Genomic DNA, 26,143 nt, shown 5'->3' with positions numbered 1-26,143 from the left:
AAAATGATAGGCACTTTCCTCGTCCCGTAGTTTTGCATGAAGTCTAGCGATCTGCACATTCTGACACTTCACACGCTTTTGCAAGACACGAATTACTGCGCTTAATCTAACCACTTCATCATCAAAGCAGGTCTGTGTTGACGATTCGGATGAATCTAGCACTGATATATGGAGAGTTGAACTGGCTGTTTCTGTTTATAGATTTAGACGGCTTACCAGACCTTTGTGACAGTTTCCTCTTCATCATCAGTTGAGGTAGCTTATTCGGGATGTCAGTGTGGATACTGCATTCCACACGAGTTTATTATCGTCTGCATTCATGAACTTGTTGGTTCGTAGTGTAGTGAACAAGACATAATTACAAAGGTAAATAGCATCCTTTTTCCATAAGATCTTCTCGTCTGCTATTCACTAGCCATTTTCTGCTCCTAAAACGAAACACTAATTATTAATGCACCTGTAGTGCAAGCGAATTCTGACGACACAGTTTAGTAACATGATGGTATATACCTCTCAGGGTCCTTACGAAACCTAAAAAAGACATGTGGTACGTTCTTCTTGTCTTTGCTGAAATTTATTGCGCTACAGATGCTCCCGTTTGTAAAAACCGTTGTACAAACCGAAATAAACAACTACCATTCACTTTCGCTTTCACGATCGCGACGAACTTCACAGTTTTACTTACTGGCCGCTTGGCGCGCTGCTGGCGCAGTAGCCAGCAAAATCGAGCCGAAGTGTCGCGACTGTTACGTTCCATTGTGACTAAACCACATAGCTGATGTTGCCTGCAATTCGACCAAAGTCCATCCATGGCCTCGACTAAGCTTCATAAACCATTAAAGGAATGTTTTATTTTCTAAGAAAATAATTACAACAACTGCTAAAGATTTGGTTATGTTGCACTTACTGATCTTCCCACAAACTGAGGAAGAACACGACCTAATTGGGTTCCAAAAGCATTCCGCATCTCAGCTTGCAGATGCCAGGAAGATACTTGTAACGAGCTATGAATGAGAAAAAGAGTATGTAATAATAATAATGATGGTAATGATGATGATGCTGATGATGTTGATAACGATGACGATGACGTAGATGATGATACGAAATATGTTCACACAAAGTGTGTACGGCCCAAAGGGGATTAATAAAGGAAACACGACACACTATCAATCAAATATTCAAATTGTAAGGAATTCGGTAGATGCGATGTATATGTACAGAGAAACATATGATTACAGTTTGAGGAAAAAGATATGATTTACTCAAGAGAAAGAGCTTTACAAATTGAGCAAGTTATTAACGCGTTGTTCCGCCTCTGGCCCTTATGCAGGCTGATGTTTGGCTCGGCATTGATTGACAAGATTGTTGGATGTCATCCTGAGGAATATCGTGCCAGATTCTGTCCAACTAACGCGTTAGAGTGTAAAATTCCCGAGCTGGTTGGAAGGCCCTGCCCGTAATGCTCCAAACGTTCTCAGGTGGGGAGAGATCCGGTCACGTTAATGGTCGAGTTAGGGCTTGGCAAGGACGCCCCGTTTTGTTGCCCTTCATGGGAAGCCTTCCTGGGCTTACATTTCAGCAAGATAATGCCCGTCCACACAGGTCGAGAGTTTCTAATGCTTGTCTTCATGCTTAATAATCCCTACTTTGGCCAGCAGGTACCTTTCACCAGTTGAGAACATTTGCAGCTTTACAGGCAGAGCCCTCCAAGCAACTCGGTATTTTTGCGATGTAACGTGACAGTTCGACAGAATTAGAAACAATATCCTTCAGAAAGACATCCAACAACTCTATCGATCAATCCAAAGCTGAATAAATGCTCGCATAAGGGCCAGAGATGGACCAGTGCGTTACTGAGTTGCTTAATTTGTGAAGCTCTTTCTCTTGAATAAATAATTATATTTTTCTGAAATTGTACTCAACTGTTTGTCTGTACATGTACATCACAGATACCGATTTCCGTCTCATTCGGATAATTGTTTCGTGGTGCGGTTTCTTTTTCTTTTTTTTTTCATATAATGTATTACCATTAGTTGAGATAGGTCACTGCTAAAGACAGTTACAAGGCAGTGTAAAAGTAACCAAGACGCTGCAGCCAATGAACCAAGGCTGCTGGGAAATTAATTTTTGAAATGTTTTATTTATTTATTGGTGCTCTTATTCTACTTGGCAGAACAACTTACTCTGTGAGCCTGGCGTGCCTCATCGATGTAGTGGGTTGTTATAATTATGGTCACTTTCTTGGCGGCTGTTATCTCCACCAGGTGATCCCAAATACTGGAAAAAAGTAAAGGGTGGAATTATTACAGAAGGAAAAAAATGGTTCAAATGGCTCTGAGCACTATGGGACTCAACATCTTAGGTCATAAGTCCCCTAGAACTTAGAACTACTTAAACCTAACTAACCTAAGGACATCACACACACCCATGCCCGAGGCAGGATTCGAACCTGCGACCGTAGCAGTCCCGCGGTTCCGGACTGCAGCGCCAGAACCGCTAGACCACCGCGGCCGGCATTACAGAAGGAGTTTTAGTTATGGAAGTCATCAAGAAAGTAAGCTACAGATGCAAAGATAATGTAGTTAGTTAGAAGAATGTGTCTGTATTACTAACGCGCTATACCAGAACGCAAATTCGATTGCAGGTTGCCTATCTAACGGCTTGCAGGGTAAACAAAAATTTGATTTTCAATATTTATCGTGATCATTGGATGGCATTAAAAATGTAAAATGCTGCCATAATCTATTCATTAAGAGGTAATATAATCTTGCGTTAAAAATTTAACACAATTACACAAGTGCTACAGTTGGAAACTGTGTGCTAGTCTTGTGGCATCTTTAACTGACGGCGTGCCAACAGCTAGACTACATTCATACGTTATTTGGAAATGAGAGCACTTAGAGACTTCCAACGAAGTTTACACATAATTTCAAACCATTACGAAACTTTTTCTCGCTAACATCCCCCCCCTCCCCCAACCCCCCTCTCCACCAACACCCCCTCCCCCTGCAAAATGAGGAAAAGAAAGTAGTCTGTCGCTTACTACATTTTCACTCTTCATGCAGTCAAACTTTAGTGTCGGGGATGACGTTTTAATTAAAACTTTGTACTATTAACTGTACTTGCAACACAGTTTGCAGACAGTTTCCACGTGTACCACTGAACGTACCTGCATTGTGCGATTCATAAGTCAGGAGATACGTCATCATAAACAATTAGATGCGTGAAAAATTAGCTTTTACTTAAAATGTAGCACAAATTACCAGGATTATATTCATCCAATGTTTCATAATGAGAATATTTAGCGACTTCCAACAAACTTAAACCGTAAATTGAAACTTTATCTGCGCTTGCGTGCTCAACGTCAAATGTTTACCACATTAACTCATTTTTAAAGTTATCAGATGTTTGAAGCTGTCCTATACATGGCAGTTCGATTGTTCAGTTAATCGGCGTTTACTGGTGGAACTTACCCAGAATTGTTGCTTTAGATTAGTGTTATGTGGTTTCAAACAAACGGAAATGACTTGGAGGTATCACATACTATTCATGGCCACACTCTAAATTAATCACTACATGTAATGTTCCTCAAAGGTTAGCTGGATAACTAACAAGTGAAAACTGAGTGAAGACACTGATTAATTAGACAAAAGTCCGCTCCTGGTAGCTGAGTGGTCAGCGCGACGGAATGTCATACCTAACGGCCCGGGTTCGATTCCCGGCTGGGTCGGTGATTTTCTCCGCTCAGGGACTGGGTGTTGTGTTGTCCTTATCATCACAATTTCATCCCCATCGACACGCAAGTCGCCGAAGTGGCGTCAACTCCAAAGACCTGCACCAGGCGAACGGTCTACCCGACGGGAGGCCCTAGCCACATGGCTTTTCCATTTATTAAACAAGAAGGTCTATACTGATTAATTAATGTCAATTCCGCATGTTTTGCGCTTATAAATAAGTATGTCTCAGTGTTTTGACATCAGTCGGGGTTGCAATCTATAAGAATTATCTTTAAGGGGAAATGTAGGTAAAGAAAAAGTATTCACTCAGCAAAAACAGCACATCTCACAGAGGTCTCTTAATCAAATGGCTGAAATGGATCTAAGCACTATGAGACTTAACATCTGAGGCATCAGTCCCCTAACTAACCTAAGGACATGACACATATCCATGCTCAAGGCAGGATTCGAACCTACGTCCGTAGCAGCAGCGCGGCTCCGGACTGAAGCGCCTAGAACCGCTCGGCCACAGCGGCCGGCGTCTCTTAAAAGACTTGGAACTTTATACATCCACTTCACATCACATTTAATTCTGGAAGGTATTTGTTGTTAACAATAGAAAATCCTTTCCAACTGTGTTCTGATACACACAGTCGCACAACAGTAACAAAAAATACTTGTAACTTAGACTTCTTTTACTTGTCTGTAATTAGAGTGGAAATTTTTTATTCTGTTGCAGACACAAAGCAAAAAATTGTGTACCCCTGTAATCCCCCACAAAATTAAAAACACGTTTGAGTAAACAGGCCTTCTGCAAATTATCTGATTATATGCATTCAAGAACTGAAGGTCCCTGTTTCCTGGATAACAAATATATACCAATGTTCAGCGTAAATACGACTCTGTTGGTTCATACAGGGTGTAACGAGTACAAGTATGGATGTTTCTATTTGTGACTGAGGACAGTGTGCAACATAACATCAGTATTTACGTCATTTGCAGACTAATAATTATAGCCATTACAAGTCATATGTTTTTAAGCTGGTTAGTACCTACAAGCACATGTGGCAACAGCAAGCCATTAATACTTCTTTTCCCCTGGGCAGCAGATCAGGTGTTGAAAAGTGGACGTATTTTCTCTCTGTGTGTTTGTGAATCCATTTTGATGTTTGGAGACCTATATTTGAAGTTTCTTTTTACATTTCTTTTCCAGTATATTTTTTATTTTCATCTTTTCTCTAAAAACATTGATTATTTCATGTATATCATTTGTTGCAATGTGGACGTGTGGACGCAAAGCGGTTAGCCTATACTGACAGGCGTAGTCCACTTAGTGGTGCAGTACGACCATGCAGAAAACATCAGGTGGTAAGATGTGTGACGTGTTTGTGGAAGGCTGTTCGACACAGGGAAAAAACAACCGACAGACTGATGTGTGTACATATTAGGGTACCACATGTAAACGCCCATTACACCCTGTATATACGTGTGTATACATGTGTAATTGTATTAAACATTAAAAACTATTTTTTAGAGTAAAATAATTTGTTACCCAGGTATAATTCAGTTTGTATTTGAAGTTAATTTTATCATTTATTAGATTTTTGACATGACTGGGTAAGCGGCCAAAGATATTTACGGATAAACACCTCACTCCTTTCATTGGCACACTAAGCAGAGTGATGGACAGTGTACGTCATTTTTCTCTTTAGTATTATATTTATGGGCGTTAATATTGTTTTTGATTGACTGTTGGCAACAAGCTTCATCGGGTAGGGTTGTTGTTATCCAGATCACGTAAGAGGAAGCTGTTAGCGTCTATGCGACTACCCTGCTCGGCACCAGTTGCAGGCTGCCTCACTAACGCCTTTCGGGGGAGATTATTATTCAAAATCAAAAATTGACTGAAACAGAAAACACGTGAAGTTTTGAAAATTTCGTAAGACATTCTAAGACTTCAAGCGATTCCATCATAACATGGATAAATTTACGCCATTACTCTGTGTTCGCCGGCCGGTGTGGCCGTGCGGTTCTAAGCGCTTCAGTTTGGAAGCGCGTGATCGCTATGGTCGCAGGTTCGAATCCTGCCTCGGGCATGCATGTGTGTGATGTCCTTAGGTTAGTTATTAGGTTTAAGAAGTTCTAAGTTCTAGGGGACTGATGACCTCAGAAGTTAAGTCCCATAGTGCTCAGAGCCATTTGAACCATTTGAACTCTGTGTTCATCGCAACTGTCCTCTCCTGAAACTATAAAATAAAACTCATAAGGCGCTCAAATAACTTAATGGAATGCAGCCGGGCGACGTCTTCGACAACCACCGATATTTCGACGGGTGCACGTCCTGCCATTTTCAAGACAAAACTGCAGCAAGTAAGCAAAGCACTGTGAAAGGGAGTAAGCACTAGCGCCGCCACACAACGAAAGATGGCCAACGCCAGAAGTTACCGATAGCGAATATTAATAACAAACAGATGAGGTAGCGTTGACTCTGTCCCTCTGTTATTTTACCAGGAGAGCGCAGGACTCCAAGCAGAATTTAAGCAAAATCCTTCATAGGGTTACTTGCTAATTAAATCTCAACTGCTTCCCTAATAACACTATCCCAATAGCTGGAAGTGCATGCCAAAATCTCTGTGTTGTTATATTCTGTAGGATGACCGGTAGCAGAGTAGTGCTCTGCGATAGCAGATTTGCTTTGTTGTTGTAATCGTGTGTGATGCTTATGCTCAATACACTGGTCCTCCGCTCTCCTGATGGTCTGACCAATATATGACATGCACTGTTGCCTTGAAAAATGACAAAGTGTGTCCCCGTCGAAATATCAGCGGTTGTCGGAGTCCTGGCTGCGTGTCTGTACGTTATTTGAGAAACGCAACAGGGCGTAGCAGTTAATAGCAAATATTCATCTTCGTTTCTCGGCGATCTCCGATGCTGCAGTGGCTGTAAAAGTATTTGCGATTATCTTCTTCACCAAAATTTGCTGTGACTTGCTGAGTTCTTGACAGTGTAGCTAATGATTTGGTAGCACCAAGAGAAATTTCAAGAAATTCGGGTTGACATTACGTTTCTCTTTCAGAATTACATGTTTAATGGGTAGTACGGTTACAAAACTATAACAAAACTGGCTCACAAACACTGTGGAAAAACGGAGATACTTATGGCTGATTCGTCACTGCTTATATATTGTTTTAACAGTCACTGATTACGTCCTCCATTATTACAAATATAAAACTTAAAGATTACTATAAAAAACTTGCTGGTGTATACAGAATGACATCACGGAATTATGTATTAATTCACTTCTCTAACATTGCAACATGAAGTTTTACACGGCATTTAGCTTTTAGTACTGATATTCATAAAATCAGTTCATCAACAATGTTTTTTATAAAGTTGCTTACATCAAGAAGATTATTAGTTGAAAAATTTTCGTGACATGTGGACGTGTTCTTTACATAAATACTAACAAAAAGCTAGTTTAACTTCTTGTAAGAACTATTCTTGAATTACAAAATGAGAATTGTTGATGTTCTATGTTCAAGTGTCAATTAGTAACAGTCGAACTAGAGCAGAGAAATAATGAAATTAATGACAGCATAATAAACTGAGCTTTAAAATGATCAGGTAAATGAAATAAGAATGTTACAAAATTTATATAAGCTTTCCAACGTGGCAACCTGGTACCTGAGGTCAACACTTCATGTCCTATTTTTCCTAATGGTCATATGTAGGTACGTTTCAGTTCGAACATTTTATATGCTGGGAGGAACTCTAGTTTGAAACTCAGAGTTGAGATGCAAGAGTCCATTCCCGGTCTGACATGTCCTTTGTATTCTGTTAAGTCCATTAATAACAATTACAGTTGTTTTTCTACTCCTAGACTTATACTGGTTGCTGATTGCATTGGTGACGTCAGTGATTGTAAAGGTAGAGGCATCTTTTCCTATAAATGAAACTTTTCTATTCCGATCAAGAACTTTTGTATGCGGAATAGTAAATACATCTTGTGAGCTTTGGTCTGACGAGTGAGTGCATGCCACAGCAGGGGCTGCGGGCTGAGATCTCTGCAGCGGTACGTTCAAACGGACTGGCGATTACTTCCGATACTCGTGCTGACACGAAGAGGGCTAATGTCTTTGGTTAGCCATGCGGAGGTACTCAGCCGACCAGCAGTGTTTTGCTGGGCGCCGTTCCGGCGGACCCACAAATTCTTATCCGTGAATTGCAGGATTACAATGCAGACCGCGCGGGGGCCGCTAAGGAACGTGAGGATCTAAACAGTGGAGAGAGTCGCCCGTAGCAAGTAAATGGCCATTTTACTACTAGCGCGCAGATTAGCCAAAGCACGCTTTGCCGAGGGCATTGTTCTCCGCACAGTGACTTCTCAGAAGGTAGTTGGAATGGGAAACAGTGTGAACAGGCTCCTGTCTTCGAGGGAAGCGACGCTATTCAGCTTTTTTTCCTGTGTTTTCGGTCTCACAGAATTGCGTCAACCTGACCCTATCCACGTTGGTTTGAGAATTTCTTCCACTAAAAGGTGAGAGATGTTCTTATTAGGCACCTTAAAAATTACTCGACAGAGAGAGATTAGGAGCAGACATTAGGAGCCGACGTTGTAGAAATTCCGTATGCTGGAAAACCAGGGATTGGCGGACTAAAAAAGGAATCGATGATGTAGGATAGCTAGACCAGTGTTGGGTGGCTTTAAAAAGAGCGCCGGTTTTGACATACCAAAGTAAGAAATTTCTTCATTCTTCGTTTGGGTCATCTAAGCACCACGCACCAATTTCAATGCTTCCTTCTTTGTTGTTCTTTCTTTTTCCGCCAGTATTCTTTCATCTTTTCACTATGTATCCTTTTTCTCTCCTGCGACAATTTTGACCCTGTCTTCTGCTCCCTCTTGCCTTGGAATCCTTCCATTTTTAACACTTTTCTCTTGAAACTCTCTTTCCTCTTGAAACCCTCTCTTTCTTATGTTGTTTCTATCCAAATCTTTCCTAACTTCTTGAATCCAGGTTATTGTTGACTTCTTGTCGCAAAGATATTTAAAAATCTGTTTGGTTAACCTGTTGCTGTTCATTCTGTATAAGTGTCCAAAACATAGCAGTCGCCTCTTTTGTAGTGTTTCATTTATGTTTTCAATGTTGTGATAAACTTCTTCATTGCTTCTTAATTCCCATACCTCTGTATTTTTTGGTGGTCCAAGTATTTTTCGAATGATTTTTCTTCCTATGATTTCAAGTTTGTGTAATTTGGTAGTTCAGTACTAAACATTCACTTGCATAAAGACGTTGTGGTTTTACTACTGTGTTGTACTGCTGTATCTTCAAATTTTTAGACAGGCACCTTCTGTTGTTGTATACATTCCTAGTTATTCCATAAGCTCTCTCCATTTTATGTACTCTTTCTTCTATAGCGAATTTTTCTAAGCCATTTTCTTGAGTAATTTCTCCCAAATATTTAAATTTATTTACCCTCTTTATCTGGCCAATATCTGTTGCTAGAGGTTCCGGAGCATTTTTATATTTGTCATAAATTTTGTTTTTTCTACAGATGTTCTTGAACCTGATTTGTTGGCTATTTCTTCTAAGAGATTGATTTGTATTGCAGCATTTGTCAGGGTTTCAGAAAGAATAGCAAAATCATCCGCAAATGCTAAACAGGGAATTTCAGTACCTTTGTTTGTAGTTCGCAGTCTGATTGGTGATAGCTTCTCTTCTTTTAGTTTTTGTTTCCATTCTCTTACTATTTTCTCTAGTACGCAGTCAAAGAGGAGTGGAGACAGGCCATCACCTTGCCTTACACCTGTTTTTATGTTGAATGTCTTCGATATTTCACCCTGAAACTTTACTTTTGATTTGGTGTCTGTGAGCGTTTCACGAATAAGGTTTGCTAATTTAGATTTGATGCCAAATTCTCTGATCACTTTACCTAGTGTTTCCCTATCAACTGAGTCAAATGTCATTTTAAAATCTATCATTAAGATTAAGAATTTTATTTTTACAAAAAACACAAACAAAATACATAAACACGATCATCTAACATTCGCACTTCATGTATAAAAAATGTAAGATGTATGACCTCCTCTGCTGCGCTGGCATGCAAGAACTCCGTTCATGAAATTCATTATGACTGTATGCCAAGTTTCCACGTCTATTTCCCTGGCAACTCGTCGAATTTCCTCCTTAAACTCATGGATATTTCGGGGTTTATTGGCATACACCACTGTCTTAAGATGACCCCAAAGCAAAAAAGTCACAAGAAGTTAAGTCACATGACCTTGCATGAACTTGGTGGCCAATGATGATCAGCCTTGCGCGAAGTGAGGCGATCCGGGAACCGCTCATGGAGCAACTGAATTGTTTAGCGGGAAGTATGGCAGGTGGTACCATCCTGCTGAAATCATAACCGTTCAGTGTTCATTCTATACAGATGAGGCCACAAAAACTCTCTCATCACAGTAAGGTCTCAGTCTCCATTGACTGTCACATCTTGCCTGCCTCATCTTAAAAAAATAAGGACATATGACGCCGCCCGAGCAAAAACCGCACCAAACTGCGTTTCCCCTCGTGGATCATGCAGGGATTTTCTGACCTCCAGATACGGCAGTTCCGCTTATTTACAGAACCATTTAAGTGGAAGTGTGCTTCACCACTCAAGATGATTTTATTTGCGAAGCTATCGCCCTCTCAAACCCAGTCAACAAACTGTTGTCTCTTCTGGTGATCCGTCATTTTCAGCTGCTGCGTCTACTGAATTTTATAGAGGAGGTAAAGGAGATCATATCGCAAAATTCTCCGTATTGAGCGATAGCTTAGGTCCAAGTGTTGGGAAAGGTGATGAACTGATTCCATTGGGATAACAGCCACAATGTCACGAACCAACGCAATGTCCTGCTCACTTCCGCCAGAACGATGACACCAAAAACTTTTAAGGTTTACTGTTGAATCCGTCTCAAATTTGAACTGTTGATTCATTCGGAGCCTCATTAAGCCCTAGGATCGCGCGAAGTCGCCTGACAGTTGTTGCATAACTTTCTCCATTCTGCTAAAACGTTTTCACGATTAGCACGCATTGCGCACAAGCTACTGCTCCAGGGTTAGGCACCAAATGAGAGAAATTCGAACCGAGTCAACAGTTGGAATGTTCCTGGAAATAGAAGCGACTCAAACAGTGTCACCAACCGACAAACAAAAATTTACTAGCTGTTTCGAAAACGGCGCTCTTTTTGAACCGCCTTTTAGAAACGGCGTCGGTGAGAAGCCGGCTGATAGGTGAACTTTCTTAGACTGGTTCTTTGGTGGGAGAACAAACAACGCGTTAACAAGTACATCACTGGCCAGAACCTGGCACACCACTTTTCGTTGGAGGATTGATTTTGTGGCGCGGTCTCGGTTCAGGGCAGAAACAGGTGATGTGGTGGAAAGACTTGGTGCTAGGATTTCGAAGAGTACACTCGTTCAGAGTTGAGACCGAAGACTCAGCGGCTTCAGCGACGGCGATGCAGCAGCGAGCGGGACTTCTGCTCTGAGAGGCAGCCTCTGCGTTGTCTGACGAGTCGCTGTGGCAGCCATCGGGCCAGTAGGTAGTCCGTGTCTGTACACACCGATTATGGTGAAATTATCTGGCGGCATCGCTTCGTTAGGGAGGAGTGAGGTTAGGCGTTTCTCGGCACTCAGTTAAATCTATGAGATTTCGTCCACTACCGGATAAGGGGGAGAATTGCATGTTCGTTTTTCGTTCGCCACTTGGTACTATCTTACAATCGCTTTGTAGTCACCAGAGCCCATGTATCCCGCGATTAAGTTGTTAGGATATTAATTATTTTCCGAAATCCCAGGTTCCTTTTCCGAGAACTTTGCTAACGGGACTAGTATTTGTTCTCTTTCACATGTCCTAACTAACTGTTACTTTTGCCGTGTGTCTAGTTAAGATTCATGTTAATGCTACGTCTGAAGTATACACACTGACATTCACTTGGGCCAAGATTTTAATTCAGTAGTTAGTGAGACCCATTTTCCCAGTACTATGCCTTTAACGACTTTTCCCAAGTCCAACACTCAGGATTCGTTTACCGGGGACAGCCATTAACTATAGTCATACCTGTGGCACAATTTTTAATTCACTATCTGAGTTCTTTGGTGAGCAATCTGATTCTCAGTAGCCCAGCTGATGCAGATAATTATAGCAGTCGAAAGGCTCGTGTTCACAGCTCGATTGACGCTTGTCATGATGAACAACTGAATTATTGATGATGTTCCACACACACTGAGATACGGTAAGTGTGGTAAAGAGTAAGAAAAAATATTTGTTTCGTAAACAGCTCAGGGATATAAACTTGGTCCAGCGATTATTCAGCTTTTTCATCACATCGGAAAAATAGGTTCTGTCAAAATGCTAAATCCTAGTTGACTACAATCATCACTTCCCTACTTAATGAAAATTTCTTCTTGTTTCAAGTTATGAAACAGGAAGAAGTCACTTGGGGCTAAGTATCGTGAATAGGGTGGACGAGGAACTAATTCAAAGCCCAATTCATACAATTTCCCTATTGTTATGACGTGTGGAATGGTGCATTATCCTGGTGAAAGAGAAAAAATGGTTCAAATGGTTCTGAGCACTATTGGACTTAACATCTGAGATCATCAGTCCCCTAGACTTAGAACTACTTAAACCAAACTAATCTAAGGACATCACACACATCCATGCCCGAGGCAGGATTCGAACCTGCGACCGTAGCAGCAGCGCGGTTCCGGACTGAAGCGCCTAGAACCGCTCGGCCACAGGGGCCGGCTGAAAGAGTACACTTTTTCATATCAACCCTGGTCTTTTTTCAGCCAACGCAAGTATCAAACGATCCAACAATGAAGCATAATAGGGTCCAGTTATGTTTCTGCCTTTTTCCATGTAATCTATGAGGATTGGAAGAGAAAACAGTGGCCATCATCTTAAGAGCTAACAAAATGATGTTCGTCTTCTTCGGTGCACGTTCACCAGCTTTTGTCTATTGTTTTGAGTGCCAAAATAATGGATCTAGGTTTCATCAACAGTCACAAATCGGCCAAAGAGACCTGCGGATTGCGGTTAAACATCGCCAGACATTGTGCTGAAATATTGTGCCGGATGCGCTTTTGATCGACTGTGAGCAAATGCGGCACCCAACTCGCACACAGCTTCTTCATAGCCGATTCACCGTGCAGCATATTATGTTCTCGCTCAGTTGAGACGCCTACAGTTTCAGCAAAATTTATTCGGCCTTCTTGCATTCCCACATCACAGATTTTGTCAGTCGTTTCCTTTGCGGTGACCTCAATTGGACGGCTGGAGTACACTTCGTCTTCGGTGCTTGTCTGACCACGTTTAAATTCATTAAGCGAAAAAGTAAATGGTCCACAGTGATTCTGCAGAGTCTGCGTGAACTTCTTCCAATTTTGTTTTGATCTGTGCGGCAGTACAGTCCTTCAAATGAAAATGTTTGATAACAGCACGAAACTCAATTTTCTCCGTTTTCACTAGCTGTCGATACAATGTCCGACTCAGACGGCTGTCAATAATGAATTGTATACTGTACATTTTTGAAATTCTTTATACGATTCTTGGAATAATCAAGCTTACCAACCATGGAGACATAACAAAAATGTTCAATTCTTTCATGGAAATTTACCAGACTTATCAAACCACTCTCATAATGCCTCCCTCACATTTTTGTGGAAGTGCACAGTTGGGCGTTCAAACTGTGACACCGTGACGGCGGCCTACAACAAACATCAGATGGGCATGATGTGCGTGGATACGTAAGTGCTTAGTATTTCTGCTTTAACTGCACAAAGGAAGTTGGAGAAACGCAGTATGCGTGGTTCACTTTTACCTGGTGACGGCGTCAACGCTGGTAACGACAATCGTGTAAGGCTGAGGGAAGCAACAGAACTGCATTGCAACAAGCTGTGGTTACACATTTTGCACAAGATGTAGCAATTGCGTCCATGAAATTCAAGAACAATAAGCACCAAGTCCTGATGGAAAATACCCTGGAGTTGAAAAGAAGAGAGGACCGTTTATAGTGTCGTGCTGAGGAGCCCTTCCCTTTAATGAGGCTGTAGCAGACGGAGGATTCAAAAGACGTAAGAGTAAGCATTGGTACAGATAAGATTGTGACTGTTCACAGAGATACATACCTATATGTCTGTTGAACACACTGGTTAAGATCACAGAGCACCTGTTGTGCGATTAGTTGCAGGCCCACACGGGGCTTCTGGAACTCAGTCGGTGACAATATAGCTTCCAGAAAGGCAGATCTTCTGGCCATGCAATGAGCAGACCTCCTAAAATTGTCGAGGGCTCCAAAGGAATCTCGTAACAGTAACCGTGATTGAAACCGCGGGCACATTCTGCAACGTCAAGTGTCTCAGGGACGTACAGATCCCAAGGTGCTTGTATACCAGCTTCATAGATTATTGTTATGAACATACTGTTGAGTGAAAAGGGAAACAAAAGGCAGTTAAAGAGATAACAAAAGGTTGGCCACAAGGTTTTGTATGTTGCCCTATCTTCTGGAAGCTAACTATTGCACCACCATGTTTCTCTTTAATAGGGAGAAGACTGTAGGTAGGCTAGGGCGTACCCAGACGACGTCCTGTTGGTGGACTCTCGGGCGAAATTAGAAGACAGGGCTGGTGGTGTGCTCGAGCAGATGCAGCAGTGGTGTTTGAATAATAAACTAGGCATAGCAACACACAAAGCTACCTACATATTACTCAAAAGCCAACTATCTCAGACACGAAACACCGCGATTAACGTTAATAACACCTCCATATCATACAGCGAGGGAGTCCAATTGAATAAAAGAAGGAATTTTATGAAACATATTAAGCTGGCCACAGAAAAAGCAGTGACACTTATGCACAAGTTTGTGCGAACCGGTACCATGTTTACAAGTTACAGTCGAGTGCTGTTTGAGCGTACCACAGCACTATATCCTACGTCGTAATTGACTTCGCAGTTAGGGTATGGGCGCATTTTCTGCGATCCGAGAACTGCAGATCTGACCTTAGACGAGTGCAGAGACGCTTACTCTCCAGGCTTACTGGAGCCTCCGGTACAACACCTGTCGAGGTCGTACTGGTAATACTGGGGATCTGCACCATCGATATTCAAGTACGATATAGGGCTGCATATTAATGATCAGGTCCAGCCGGACTCGAGTGCAAATGATTGGGGATAACATCAATAACGAAATGCAACTCCGGACTTGGAGAACAGTTGAAGGGCGCTATCGGTAGGCATTATATAACATTTTCCCAAGTGTCGAAGGCAGCTTGAGATCGTGCCTGGATGGCCCAAATAAGTGTATGGTGCACTTCGCTACTGGACATGGTCCTTAGCCCGTCCACCTACACAGAATGGGGAGACAGGCAATACTGAGATGTCAGAGAAATAGGGACGCCGGAATATGTTGTGTTTAATTGTAATTTACACCAAGTAGAAAAGACGAACGGACTGGATAACTTGAAATAGAGCAGATTTGTCAAGATACCGAAGAATGGAAGTTTGTTTCCTCTACTATGTTAAGGCGCTATAGTATCACTTTTAGAACGGGAAACAAAGATATCATTGTCGACATACAGCACAATGTAGTTGGTAGGCAAATGGAACAAGATCAAAGAGGTCTGAATTGTATGAATACAAGAAGACCGGCAGCACCAGAACTTCCTCGAGAAGTAGTTCAACACTGTAACAATGAGGAGGGAATCTCATCGGACACACTAAGTTCAGACAGAGATAATTATAATAAGTAGGACTGGAATACTGCAGAGTAGCTAATTACTGCTAAAATGTGGTCAACTCGAGTTGCCTAAATAGCACATAAAAATGTGGACATAAAAACTCAATTAGTAACGCAAAGGCTTGAGTTGTGGCGAACCACACAGGATCATTTAGCAGTAGTTTATTATAGGGATAAACATAATGTACGGAACTGGAGGGTCAACAGTCTTGAGCATTTCGCAAGGGTTGGGCCATGACCCGTACGGTGGAGGGTGGATTGGGCTGCTGATAGATTAAGATGAAGTACAGTACGCTGACCAGTGTGTGCTCTGTAGCGGTGATGGTGGTTGGAGTCCAACGATGACCTGTCAGCTTAAAACATCTCTGGTTAAGAAAATGTAGTCAGCCACAGTTGTGGCAATGTTCCGGTATCAGCATTTGCCTGCCTAGAAGAGGGCGCGTCTGCGAAGATGGCTGGCGGTGGTGGGTTGCTTCAGCACATCAACAGAATACTGGAATAAGGCAGCATGGCTGCTGGCGACGGATAACAGAAGGCAACTCTGGCTGCCGGCCTGCTTCAAATGGCTCTGAGCACTATGGGACTTAACATCTGAGGTAATCAGTCCCCTAGAACTTAGAACTACTTAAACCTAACTGACCTAAGGACATCACACACATCCATGCCCGAGGCAGGATTCGAACTTGCGACCGTAGCAGTCGCGCGGTTCCGGACTGAAGCGCCTAGAACCGCTCGGTCACACCGGCCGGCCGGCCTGCTTCCATAGCGATCATCTTCCGCCCATTGGAGAGAGAATGGGGTTAAGCTGCAGCCTCTGGCAGGGCTGACGATGAAAGTGTGCGTCCGCTGTGGGTGATGGACAGCAACACGGCAGGTCCACCTGAGGGGCGGGGGAAGCTACAGTGTGGCAGGGCATGTAGATGGCACAGGCTCAAAACAACGGCTGAACAGAGAGGTGCGGGTAGCCCAATGGTGCAAAGCTGACTGCTTACAGGCTTTGCTCAGGCAGAGCTGACCAGACGGGAGAACCAGGGCGAATGAAGTCACAGCTACCCAACAATTAAGCATGGCTCCTTCAGTCTGACTTTATGAAAGATAAAGGCACCGAGATGTATTGAGAGTAAGGCCTGTTCATGGCGGATGGCTGCTTCATCTCAGATTGGAAGCGGGCTTCTTCCCTTTGTTCTCTGCTGGCGATCACTGTGTCATTCACCATACTGTACACACCTGAACTCTCCTGAGCACGCTGAGACTAAATGTCCAAATTAGATGTTATATTTCGAGCCCAGCTGGCTAGTATTTCTCCATCGACAGCACTCTTGACCTGAAATTCACAAGAGGCTGGAGTTCTACTTTTTTCCTTTCTTTTTCTGTTTGAGCCATCAGTCTTCTGACAGTCTCGATGCAGACCGCCACGGATTCCTCCTCTGTGCCAGCCTTTACATCTCAGAATAGTCCTTGCAACCTTCATCCTCAATTATTTGCTGGATATTTTCCAATCTCTGTCTTTCTCTATAGTTTTTACCTTCCGAAGTTCCCTCTAGTACCATGGAAGTTATTCGCTGTCCCTTCTTTTAGTCAGTGTTTTTCATATATTACTTTGCTTGCTGATTCTACATCGACAGCACCTTATCAGTCTACCTAAATTTGAATATTCTTCTGTAGCACCACATCTGAAAAGCTTCGATTCTCTTCTGTTCCGGTTTTCCCACAGTCCCTGCTTCACTACCTTACAATGCTGTGCTCCAAACGTACGGTCTCAGAAATTTCTTCCTCAAATTAAGACCTATGTTTGATGCTAGTAGACTTGTCTTGGCCAGGAATGCCCTTTTTGCCAGTGCTAGTCTGCTTTTTATTTATCCTTGTTCCGTCAGTCGCGGGTTATTTTGCTGCCTAGGTAGCAGAATTCCTCAACTTCGTCTACTTTGTGATTCGCATTTCTGATCTTAAGTTTCTCACTGACCTCGTTTCTTCTGCTTCTCATTAATTTCGTCTTTCTTCGATTTACTCTCAATCCATATTCTGTACTCATTAGAGTTTTCATTCCATTTAGCACATTCTGTAATTTTTCATTGAGGATGGCTACGTCATCAGCAAATTGTACCATTGATAAATCTGCACCTTGCATTTCAATCCTACTCTTGAATCTTCCTTTTATTTTTGCCGTTGTTTCTTCGATGTACAGATTGAACAGTATGGGTGAAAGACTGCATCTCATCCCTATTTTTCTCAGACTTCCAAATGTTTTGCACCATTTTACGTTGCCAAATGCTTTTTCCACGTCGAAAAATCCTATGAACATTTCTACATCTACATGCATACTCCGTAAATACAACTTAAGTGTCTGGCAATCCAGCTTCCATTGTCGACCTCTCTGGTACCTTTATCTTTCATGAAGCCAAACTGAAGTAGTCGGTCATAATTGTTGGGCAGCTATGACTTCATTCGCACTGGTTTTCCCGTCTGGTCAGCTCTTCCTGAAGTTGGTGCTGTAAGGTTTCGCAATTCGGCATTCAGAGATGCATCGTCAGCATACTGGATGAGTGTTCCTCTGTGCTGATTACTCGCTCTTGCTCCGTAACACCTATTTATCGAAGTGACAGGCGCTTCTCTCCAAATGATGACATTCTGCAGAATCGACGCATGAGCACATCATTAGCATAGTCAAAGCTGTGGCGCAACAATTTCAAAGATTTTTTATTGTCATAGTAGCAAGAGAGGAACAGAGGATCCTTTGCTAGTGGGATTTTCTTTCACTTTTACTTCCCTCGTCTTGCTTTTATTCATTTCTAAAGTTTTATGTTATTATGTCTGTAGAATTTAACTGTAGGTGTTTGACATTATGTATTCAATGTCATACTGAAATAAATATACAGGGTGAAGAAAAATTCGCGCACTCGGACTTCGCAGTGCGATTCCTCACACACTAGCAAAACAAAAATGTCTCTCACAAAATTTCGTCCTGCGCATATTTAGGGCAGTAAGTGGATGTTAAAGAATCGCAATTTGGGAACATTGTAATGACATGTACGGTAACTACCTCAGTCGGCATGTAGAGCAGTGCTGTGTAGTTGGTGTAGTGGATAGCATTTTGGGTTAGCATGCAGGGGGTTGAGTGTTCAGTTCTGGGTCGAGGCTTGTTTGTTTTTATTTGCTTAAAGTAATCTGCGCGGTACGGTATCTGACGTCTTAATCGCCATAAAGTGATTCTAAAAATATTTGCTGTTACATACTACGAACACAGAAATTGAAGTAAAATCGTTTTTATCTGTTATCCGTCTTGACCTGACTGCAATCTAATTACCAAGAATTACACCAGACGCATTTTCTGTGGTTATTGGCGTTTCTTTACATGATCTGCTCCTTCCCTCCTTGCACGTTGTGAACGAAAACAAATGAAGCATAAACACTGTGACAGTGCAGAATGAAAAACAGTTTAAGGAAGTCAATTGTAAATACTGCAGCACAGGAAATACTGCAGAAAGCCAAAAAACTGCCAAGTGCAGACGTAAAATGAAGCCTGTCGACAACAACCACTGCGAACAAGGAGGGAAGGAGCAGATTATGTAAGGAAACACCAATAACCACAGAAGATGCTTTGTAAATAAAAGCGAAACGAGGCTGCAGTCAGCTCAAGACGGATAACCTATAGTAACAGATGCTAACAGCTGCTGCGGAAGATGTCCACGCAAACAACTGTAAAATCGTTTTTATTACCGCTTTTAAAGAAGCCTTTTTCACGTCGTGGATGCGAACTGTTTCGCACCACTGCATGTACTAGATTCTGAAACGCAACAGTCTAATTGAAGTTAATTTAAACACGTAAATTTTAACCATGAACAGTAATTTCTGACATAGAGGTGTATGAAAATATGTACTTGTGAAAAAGTTACGAAGAAAATAATTACAGAATCTTGATTACACTAATGTGTAGCAGTCCGTTAATTGGTAGGAACATTTTATATGATATGAATATTCTGTAACTGGTAAATATAACAAGTGTGTTGTTAATATTTAGCACCTAAGCGTTTGTACATTATACAATTACTATATAGACTAGAATTCACTCATGTGTTTAATATATAAGAATCTAGGTAATCATTGAATTGTGTAATTTGCTTTAGGATGAGAGTTTTAATTGTTAATTAATGAAATAATAGTTTTAAACAATGCCGAGGATTGTTCGGGATTGTTAAGAAAGTATAAATAATAACTGCCATGTTGGCATAGAGAGTCAGTCTGGTTTTAGTTTTTGAGCAGTGAGCATGTGGCTGCTCCATTTGTATTATAAGTATTGTTTGCCTTTGTATGAATATTTTAATTTTGTTTTGAAAGTACAATAAATGTATTTAAAACATAATACAAGATTAATTTTAAATTTAACTTTTCCGAAGTTAAATGTTACAGTGACCATGAATGTACTCAGGACCACGACTGCAGCAGATAAAGAACCACTGCATGTACTAGATTCCAAACTTGGTTTGTGTGTACCTTCCCCCATGGTCCCATCTATTAATACCAACTACTGTTCTTTCCACGTTCAGGTCCATTGCACTACGTTAGGGCCTTACGTCATCAGTAGGGCTAGCAACGTGCTTTGCACAGAAAACAGGTTTGGAATCCAGTAGATGCAGACTTCTTTAAAAGCTGATCAATGAAAACGACTGTACTTCGATTCCAGTATTCGTAGTAAGTAACCGCAAATTTTTTGTAGAAGAACCACTGTCATAGCTGTACGACAATTAAGACGCCAGGTACCTAGCACGCAGTTTATATTAAATAAATAAAAACAAATACGGCTCAACGCAGATTAGAATCATCGCTCTCCTGCATGCTAACCCAGAACGTTGTTGACTGTATCAGCTGCACAGCACTGCTCTACATGCTGACAGAGATAGTTTTCGTAAATTTCATTACAGTGTCGCCAGATTGCTAATGTTTAAAACCCATTTACTGCCCGAAATATGCGCAGGACGAAATTTTCTGAGAGACATTTTTGTGTTGGTGGTATGTGAGGAATCGCACTGTGAAATCCCAAGTGCTAGATTTTTCTTCACCCTGTAGATTGTGGACTAAATATTACAGCCACAGGTCCAAATTGGTATGATAACAATTCTTATCGTCATTTGATGTATGCTAATATTTGTTATTTTTAAGATGACCAGTATTATTTTCTTATACAATCTGGCCGGCACGGAAATTAAGCATTGATATTTGTATCGTGCGGACGCGCTCCGCCTATGTAGCTTCCCGTGCCATTTCGTGTATTATGTTTTTTCTACAAATTCGGTACCGATTTCTCTGGCAGATGAGCCTGGTTTCGTAAAAAAATTTTTATGTTTAGTCGTAAACTTTTAGCTGATTTCTTGGGCAAATAATCACTGTTTCAAAAAATCATTAATTGACCATTTGTAAGTTTTTTAACTAATAAATATTTTGAGTTCTCATTCTTCACGTTGTTCACCCAGATCTCGTTACCCAAAACCTTATAGTACAGTTTCAGGTAAAGATCAAGCATAGGGTTTCTCATTCAGAAATCGTGTCTGAATATTGTCTGTTTGTGAGAGGATCGTGTTATTCCTATTATAGGAAGAAGAAATGTGTCCTGCATCTGTCGCAACTCGACAGAGGCGGTAATACGAGCTACAGAAACAGAGATTTATCACGTTGCGGTAGTGATGCTTGTGTTGGTCGGAATCCTATGACCATCATGCGAATAGTATATCGACAGGTTCATACTCAGTGCACTGTAGGATGTCAACGGCCCATGTGCCTACACCGGGTTCGATTCCCGGCGGGGTCGGGGATTTTCACCTGCCTCGAAGTGATTGGGTGTTTGTGTTGTCCTCATCATTCCATCATCATTCACAAAAGTGGCGAGATTGGACCGAGCAAAGGTTGGTAATTTGTACGGGCGCTGATAAGCGCGCAGTTGAGCCCCCTACAAACCAAACATCATCATCATCATTATCACGTGCCTACAGCCCGAAAGAACAGACACATTATTCGCTCGGCCGTGCAGGGTCAACAACGACGTCACGTACCTTGAGTCAGGAAGTGGGCTTGTTTGCAGCAAGACAGATATTCGCACGGACACTGCAACGACGTCAGGAGCATGCGACGACTATTGTTGCGGTTTCTATTGTCTTTTAAGACGCGTCACGGTTTTGCGTACTGCATCACAATGAAGGCTCAGAGAAGATGAACATTACCAGATCGCGTTCGTCATCGTAATACGGGGCCCCACACCCTGCATACTGATGTTGGGCGCCATTGAGTACACAACACAGTCGCCTCTGGATCGTGTAGCCGGTAATTTAGACAGCAGGCGTTACCTTTTTGATGTGTTAAGACCGGTGGCTGTTCTCTCTCTCCGAAATCGACGTGAAGTTACCTGTCAACGAGATAACGCTAGACCGAATGTTGCCGGCCGTCCTGAAGTACCTCGATACAAACGTCATTCTTGTGTTGCCATAGCCATTACCGTACTTTCCAAAGATCTCTCATCCGTTGAAAACATCTCGCTCTGGGTTGTCGAGAAGCGGCCGCGCCACCACGCGTCACTTCTGTGGTTCAAAAATGGTTCAAATGGCTCTGAGCACTATGGGACTCAACATCTTAGGTCATAAGTCCCCTAGAACTTAGAACTACTTAAACCTAACTAACCTAAGGACAACACACACACCCATGCCCGAGGCAGGATTCGAACCTGCGACCGTAGCAGTCCCGCGGTTCCGGACTGCAGCGCCAGAACCGCTAGACCACCGCGGCCGGCTCACTTCTCTGGCACAGAAATGAAACGCTGTGGAATGTACCCGCATCTATCGTCCAAACTTAATTTGAGTCGAAGCCTAGCGGGGCTAGAGTGACTGACGCCGCGAGAGGTGGCAGCTCCGTATATTAAATTTCGCAGCCCAAATAATCTAAAAATTTATACGTGTACTAGCAACGCTCCGCGGTGTTACCCGCAGTTAAAGAGCTATTTACAAAGAAATATTTAAGCCGAAACTCACTGTCATGCATACGCGCCATCAAAAAAGCTAACTCTTGAGGTACTGAGGCGCGAACCACTTGTGGCCCAGCAAACCGCGCCACATCGTAAAAAGAAAAAGAAAAACAACAAATTTTGAGACGATGAGAGAAGCTGGCAAAATACATGTCACTTACAACTTACTCGTACATTTAAGAAATAAACTGAACTCTATGCTAAACTTAACGCATTCATTTGACAGTTAACTTTCATGGATGACTTTTTAGTCAAGTTACCCGTCCCACGGCGACAGTAGTCAATTTGTCCACCCCACAGTGATATTTTTCGGAATAAAAGGTAGCCTACATGTTAATTCAGGGTATAGGCTATCTACATTCCAAAATTCAAAAATTCATCCAAATCCGTGCAGACGGATGAAATAGGGGATGAAAAAACTTTTGAAAATATCTCGCTATTGCGAAATTTTGTAATTAAACCTACGAAAATTGGTATTTGGTTCCTTGGTCAATAATAAAGAAGTACGTGTCTCAGAATATTTGGAAATTTAAACCCTATAAACCCTACAGGGGAAAAATAATGGGCGGAAGTCTTTTAAAAACAAATCATTGTTAAAGAACTACTAAAGTATTTTTAGAGCTAAATTTGTGAAAATTGGTATTTGTCTTCTCGGTTACAAATAAAAAAATAAGCGTTTCACTGTTTTTGGAAACTTAATCCCTAGGTAGATGAAATAGGGGTGAAATGTTTTGTGAAAATTCATTGTGAAAGGATTTGTAGAGCTAAAGCTTTGAAAATTCGTATTTGGCTTCTTGGTTAGAAATGAAAAAACTATGTGTTTCAGTGTTTTTGGAAATTAAACGCTAAGGGGGTGAAACGGAGCCAGACTGATTCACTGACTTATCATTGCCCCACCCAAACCGCTGCTGATAGAAACTTGTAATTTGGAGAGGGTGTTGATATTCTACTGCAGACATCCTTTAAGAAGGGATTTTTCGAATTTCCACTCCTAACGACGTGAAATAGGAGAAGAAATGTTTTTTGAAAATATGTTGCTATTAAGACAATTTTTGAAACTGAAACTACGGAAATTCGTATTTGGTTCCTCAGTCAGTAATACAAAAATTTGTTTCAGAATTTTTGGAAATTGAGCCACTAAGGTGGTAAAATAGTGGGTTAAATTTTTGGAAAATAATTCATCGTAAAGAACTACTATACCATTTTTAAAGCACATTTATGAAAACTGGAATGTGACTTCTCGATTGAAAAAAGAAAAATAAGTGTTTCGCTTTTTTTTTTTTTAATTAAACCCCTAGGGATTTGAAGTGTGGGAAGAAAATTTTTAAGAATACGTTTCGTTATACTAAAAACATTTTAAAGCGAAATCTATGAAAATTTGTATTTCACTTCTCGGTTAGAAGTAAAGAAATATGTCTTAAAAAACAGGATGAAAATTTCCACGGAAATATTACCACAAGAAAGCAAAAGGCATCATAAACAAAAATCTTGGGGCCAGCTACCAATATTGTTTTTTGGTCAGAAGTACATTCGGAATAGACCATGCTTCTATGGCCTTGTGTTAGTGTGAAAAGTATAGGATGTATTGCAATTTCTGAACGACAAAAAAAAAAAAATCGGTTAAACAAAACTAAAAACGTCTTTGCTGACCATACAGTCTACGCGAGAGAAGCATTGGGTGCTACGCTAGTTTTATAATATTTGTACGAGCAACGACGTCATCTGTCCTCAAGTGAGTGCCTGTAGCAGCGGATACGTATGCGTACCATAATCAGTCCAGTCTCACTGAAAGCCCACTGCGTTGTACATGCAAAGGCACGACATCTCTCTGTCGTACAGCATATAAATGACACCGTCGTTGTGGAGTCTTCAAGTGTCTCAGAGTCTATAAGACACACCTGACGCTCAGCTGCTAAAATGTATGAATTAAACACTTTCAGGATTGCATATTGCATAAGCATTGTATTCATTACATTGAACCTTATGTATGACATATTTAACAATAAAAGCATTTTCACAAATGCGATGTGATGCGGTTGAAAAGTCAAAGAAATATAGTATCGAAATAGTTTTTAAGTACTATGCGACATGCCCGAGGCAGGATTCGAACCTGCGACCGTAGCGGTAGCTCGGTTCCAGACTGTACCGCCTAGAACCGCACGGCCACTCCGGCTGGCAAAAGTCAAAGTGTAAATAGCTTTTTAGGAGACTGTTGTTCCACATTTCGCTTTATATTCTTCAGATCAATAAGTGTCTTCTACTACACACTTTTAAAAGAAGCGGCAGTATTAATTCCTGGTACAGGATGAGTCCATCCTAAGTTTCTTCCAAATTAGTGCAGCAGGTTTAGCGTGATGGAGAAACAAACAAAGTCACACACAAACTTTCGTAGTTATAATATACTAGCTTAGTACCCTGGTAGATTTGTGGAGGTATGTGGCTACGCACAAGTCATGTAGTCCTCGTAAATAACGAGTCGCTGATTTGCGTAAGCGGTGATGGCGCCGAGTAGCGAACCAGGTGGGTTTCACAGCATTTACATCAGGCGAAATGTGGTGCTACAGAAGAATGCTGAAAATTAGATGGATAGATCACATAACTAATGAGGAGGTATTGAATAGGATTGGGGAGGAGTTTGTGGCAAAACTTGACTAGAAGAAGGAATCGGTTGGTAGGACATGTTCTGAGGCATCAAGGGATCACCAATATAGTGTTGGAGGGCAGCGTGGAGGGTAAAAATCGTAGAGGGAGACCAAGAGATGAATACACTAAGCAGATTCAGAAGGATGTAGGTTGCAGTAGGTACTGGGAGATGAAGAAGCTTGCACAGGATAGAGTAGCATGGAGAGCTGCATCTAACCAGTCTCAGGACTGAAGACCGCGCCCACAACAAAACATCAGGTGAATTTGGTCGCCGAGACTTCAACGTGGGTTCACTGTAATGCTCCTCCAACGACTGTAGTACGGTTCTGGCTCCGAGAGACGGACAGTTATTCTGCTGAAAGATGGCATCGCCGTCAGGGAAAAAATCAAGCCTGAAGGGGTGCAGGTGGTTCACAGCTATCAGTGTGTCCTCGGTAACTGCCACAGGTCTAATGCAAGCGCAGGAGAATGTCCCCGATGGCATAACACTGCTACCACCAACCCGCGTCCGTGGCGCGCTGCACGTTTCGAGCCGCCGTTTACCTCGACGACGGCATTTCTGGAGACGATCATCGTCCCGGTGTAGCAAGACTGTGACTCACTCGAAGAGATGGTTGGTTGGTTGGTTGGTTGGTTTTGGGGAAGGAGACCAGACAGCGTGGTCATCGGTCTCAACGGATTAGGGAAGGATGGGGAAGGAAGTCGGTCGTGCCCTTTCAGAGGAACCATCCCGGCATTTGCCTGGAGTGATATAGGGAAATCACGGAAAACCTAAATCAGGATGGCCGGACGCGGGATTGAACCGTCGTCCTCCCGAATGCGAGTCCAGTGTCTAACCACTGCGCCACCTCGCTCGGTCACCCGAAGAGACCACACGTTCCGTTGATCTACGGTCGATCCCGATGGATCCGTGCTTACTGCAATCGTAGCTGACTCGTTGGGTCAGGATGTGAACACGGATGGGAGGTCTGCTGCGGAACTCCTCCGCAACGCCAT

The 26,143-nt window shown here is 42.0% G+C and overlaps 1 protein-coding gene across 1 annotated transcript in view; it reads right to left on the bottom strand.

Annotated features, from left to right (window-relative positions):
* Positions 1-26,143, bottom strand: part of LOC126253311 (ABC transporter G family member 23-like) — a 591,420-nt gene that overhangs the window by 115,978 nt on the left and 449,299 nt on the right. Inside the window, exon 8 of the mRNA XM_049954545.1 lies at positions 2,184-2,277. Coding sequence (XP_049810502.1) covers positions 2,184-2,277 — 94 coding nt within the window. The remainder of the gene's footprint in view (positions 1-2,183; positions 2,278-26,143) is intronic.

Source organism: Schistocerca nitens, chromosome 4 (assembly GCF_023898315.1).
Source record: "Schistocerca nitens isolate TAMUIC-IGC-003100 chromosome 4, iqSchNite1.1, whole genome shotgun sequence".
NCBI classification, from domain to species: Eukaryota; Metazoa; Arthropoda; class Insecta; order Orthoptera; family Acrididae; genus Schistocerca; species Schistocerca nitens.
This window is presented reverse-complemented; position numbering and strand designations above follow the sequence as displayed.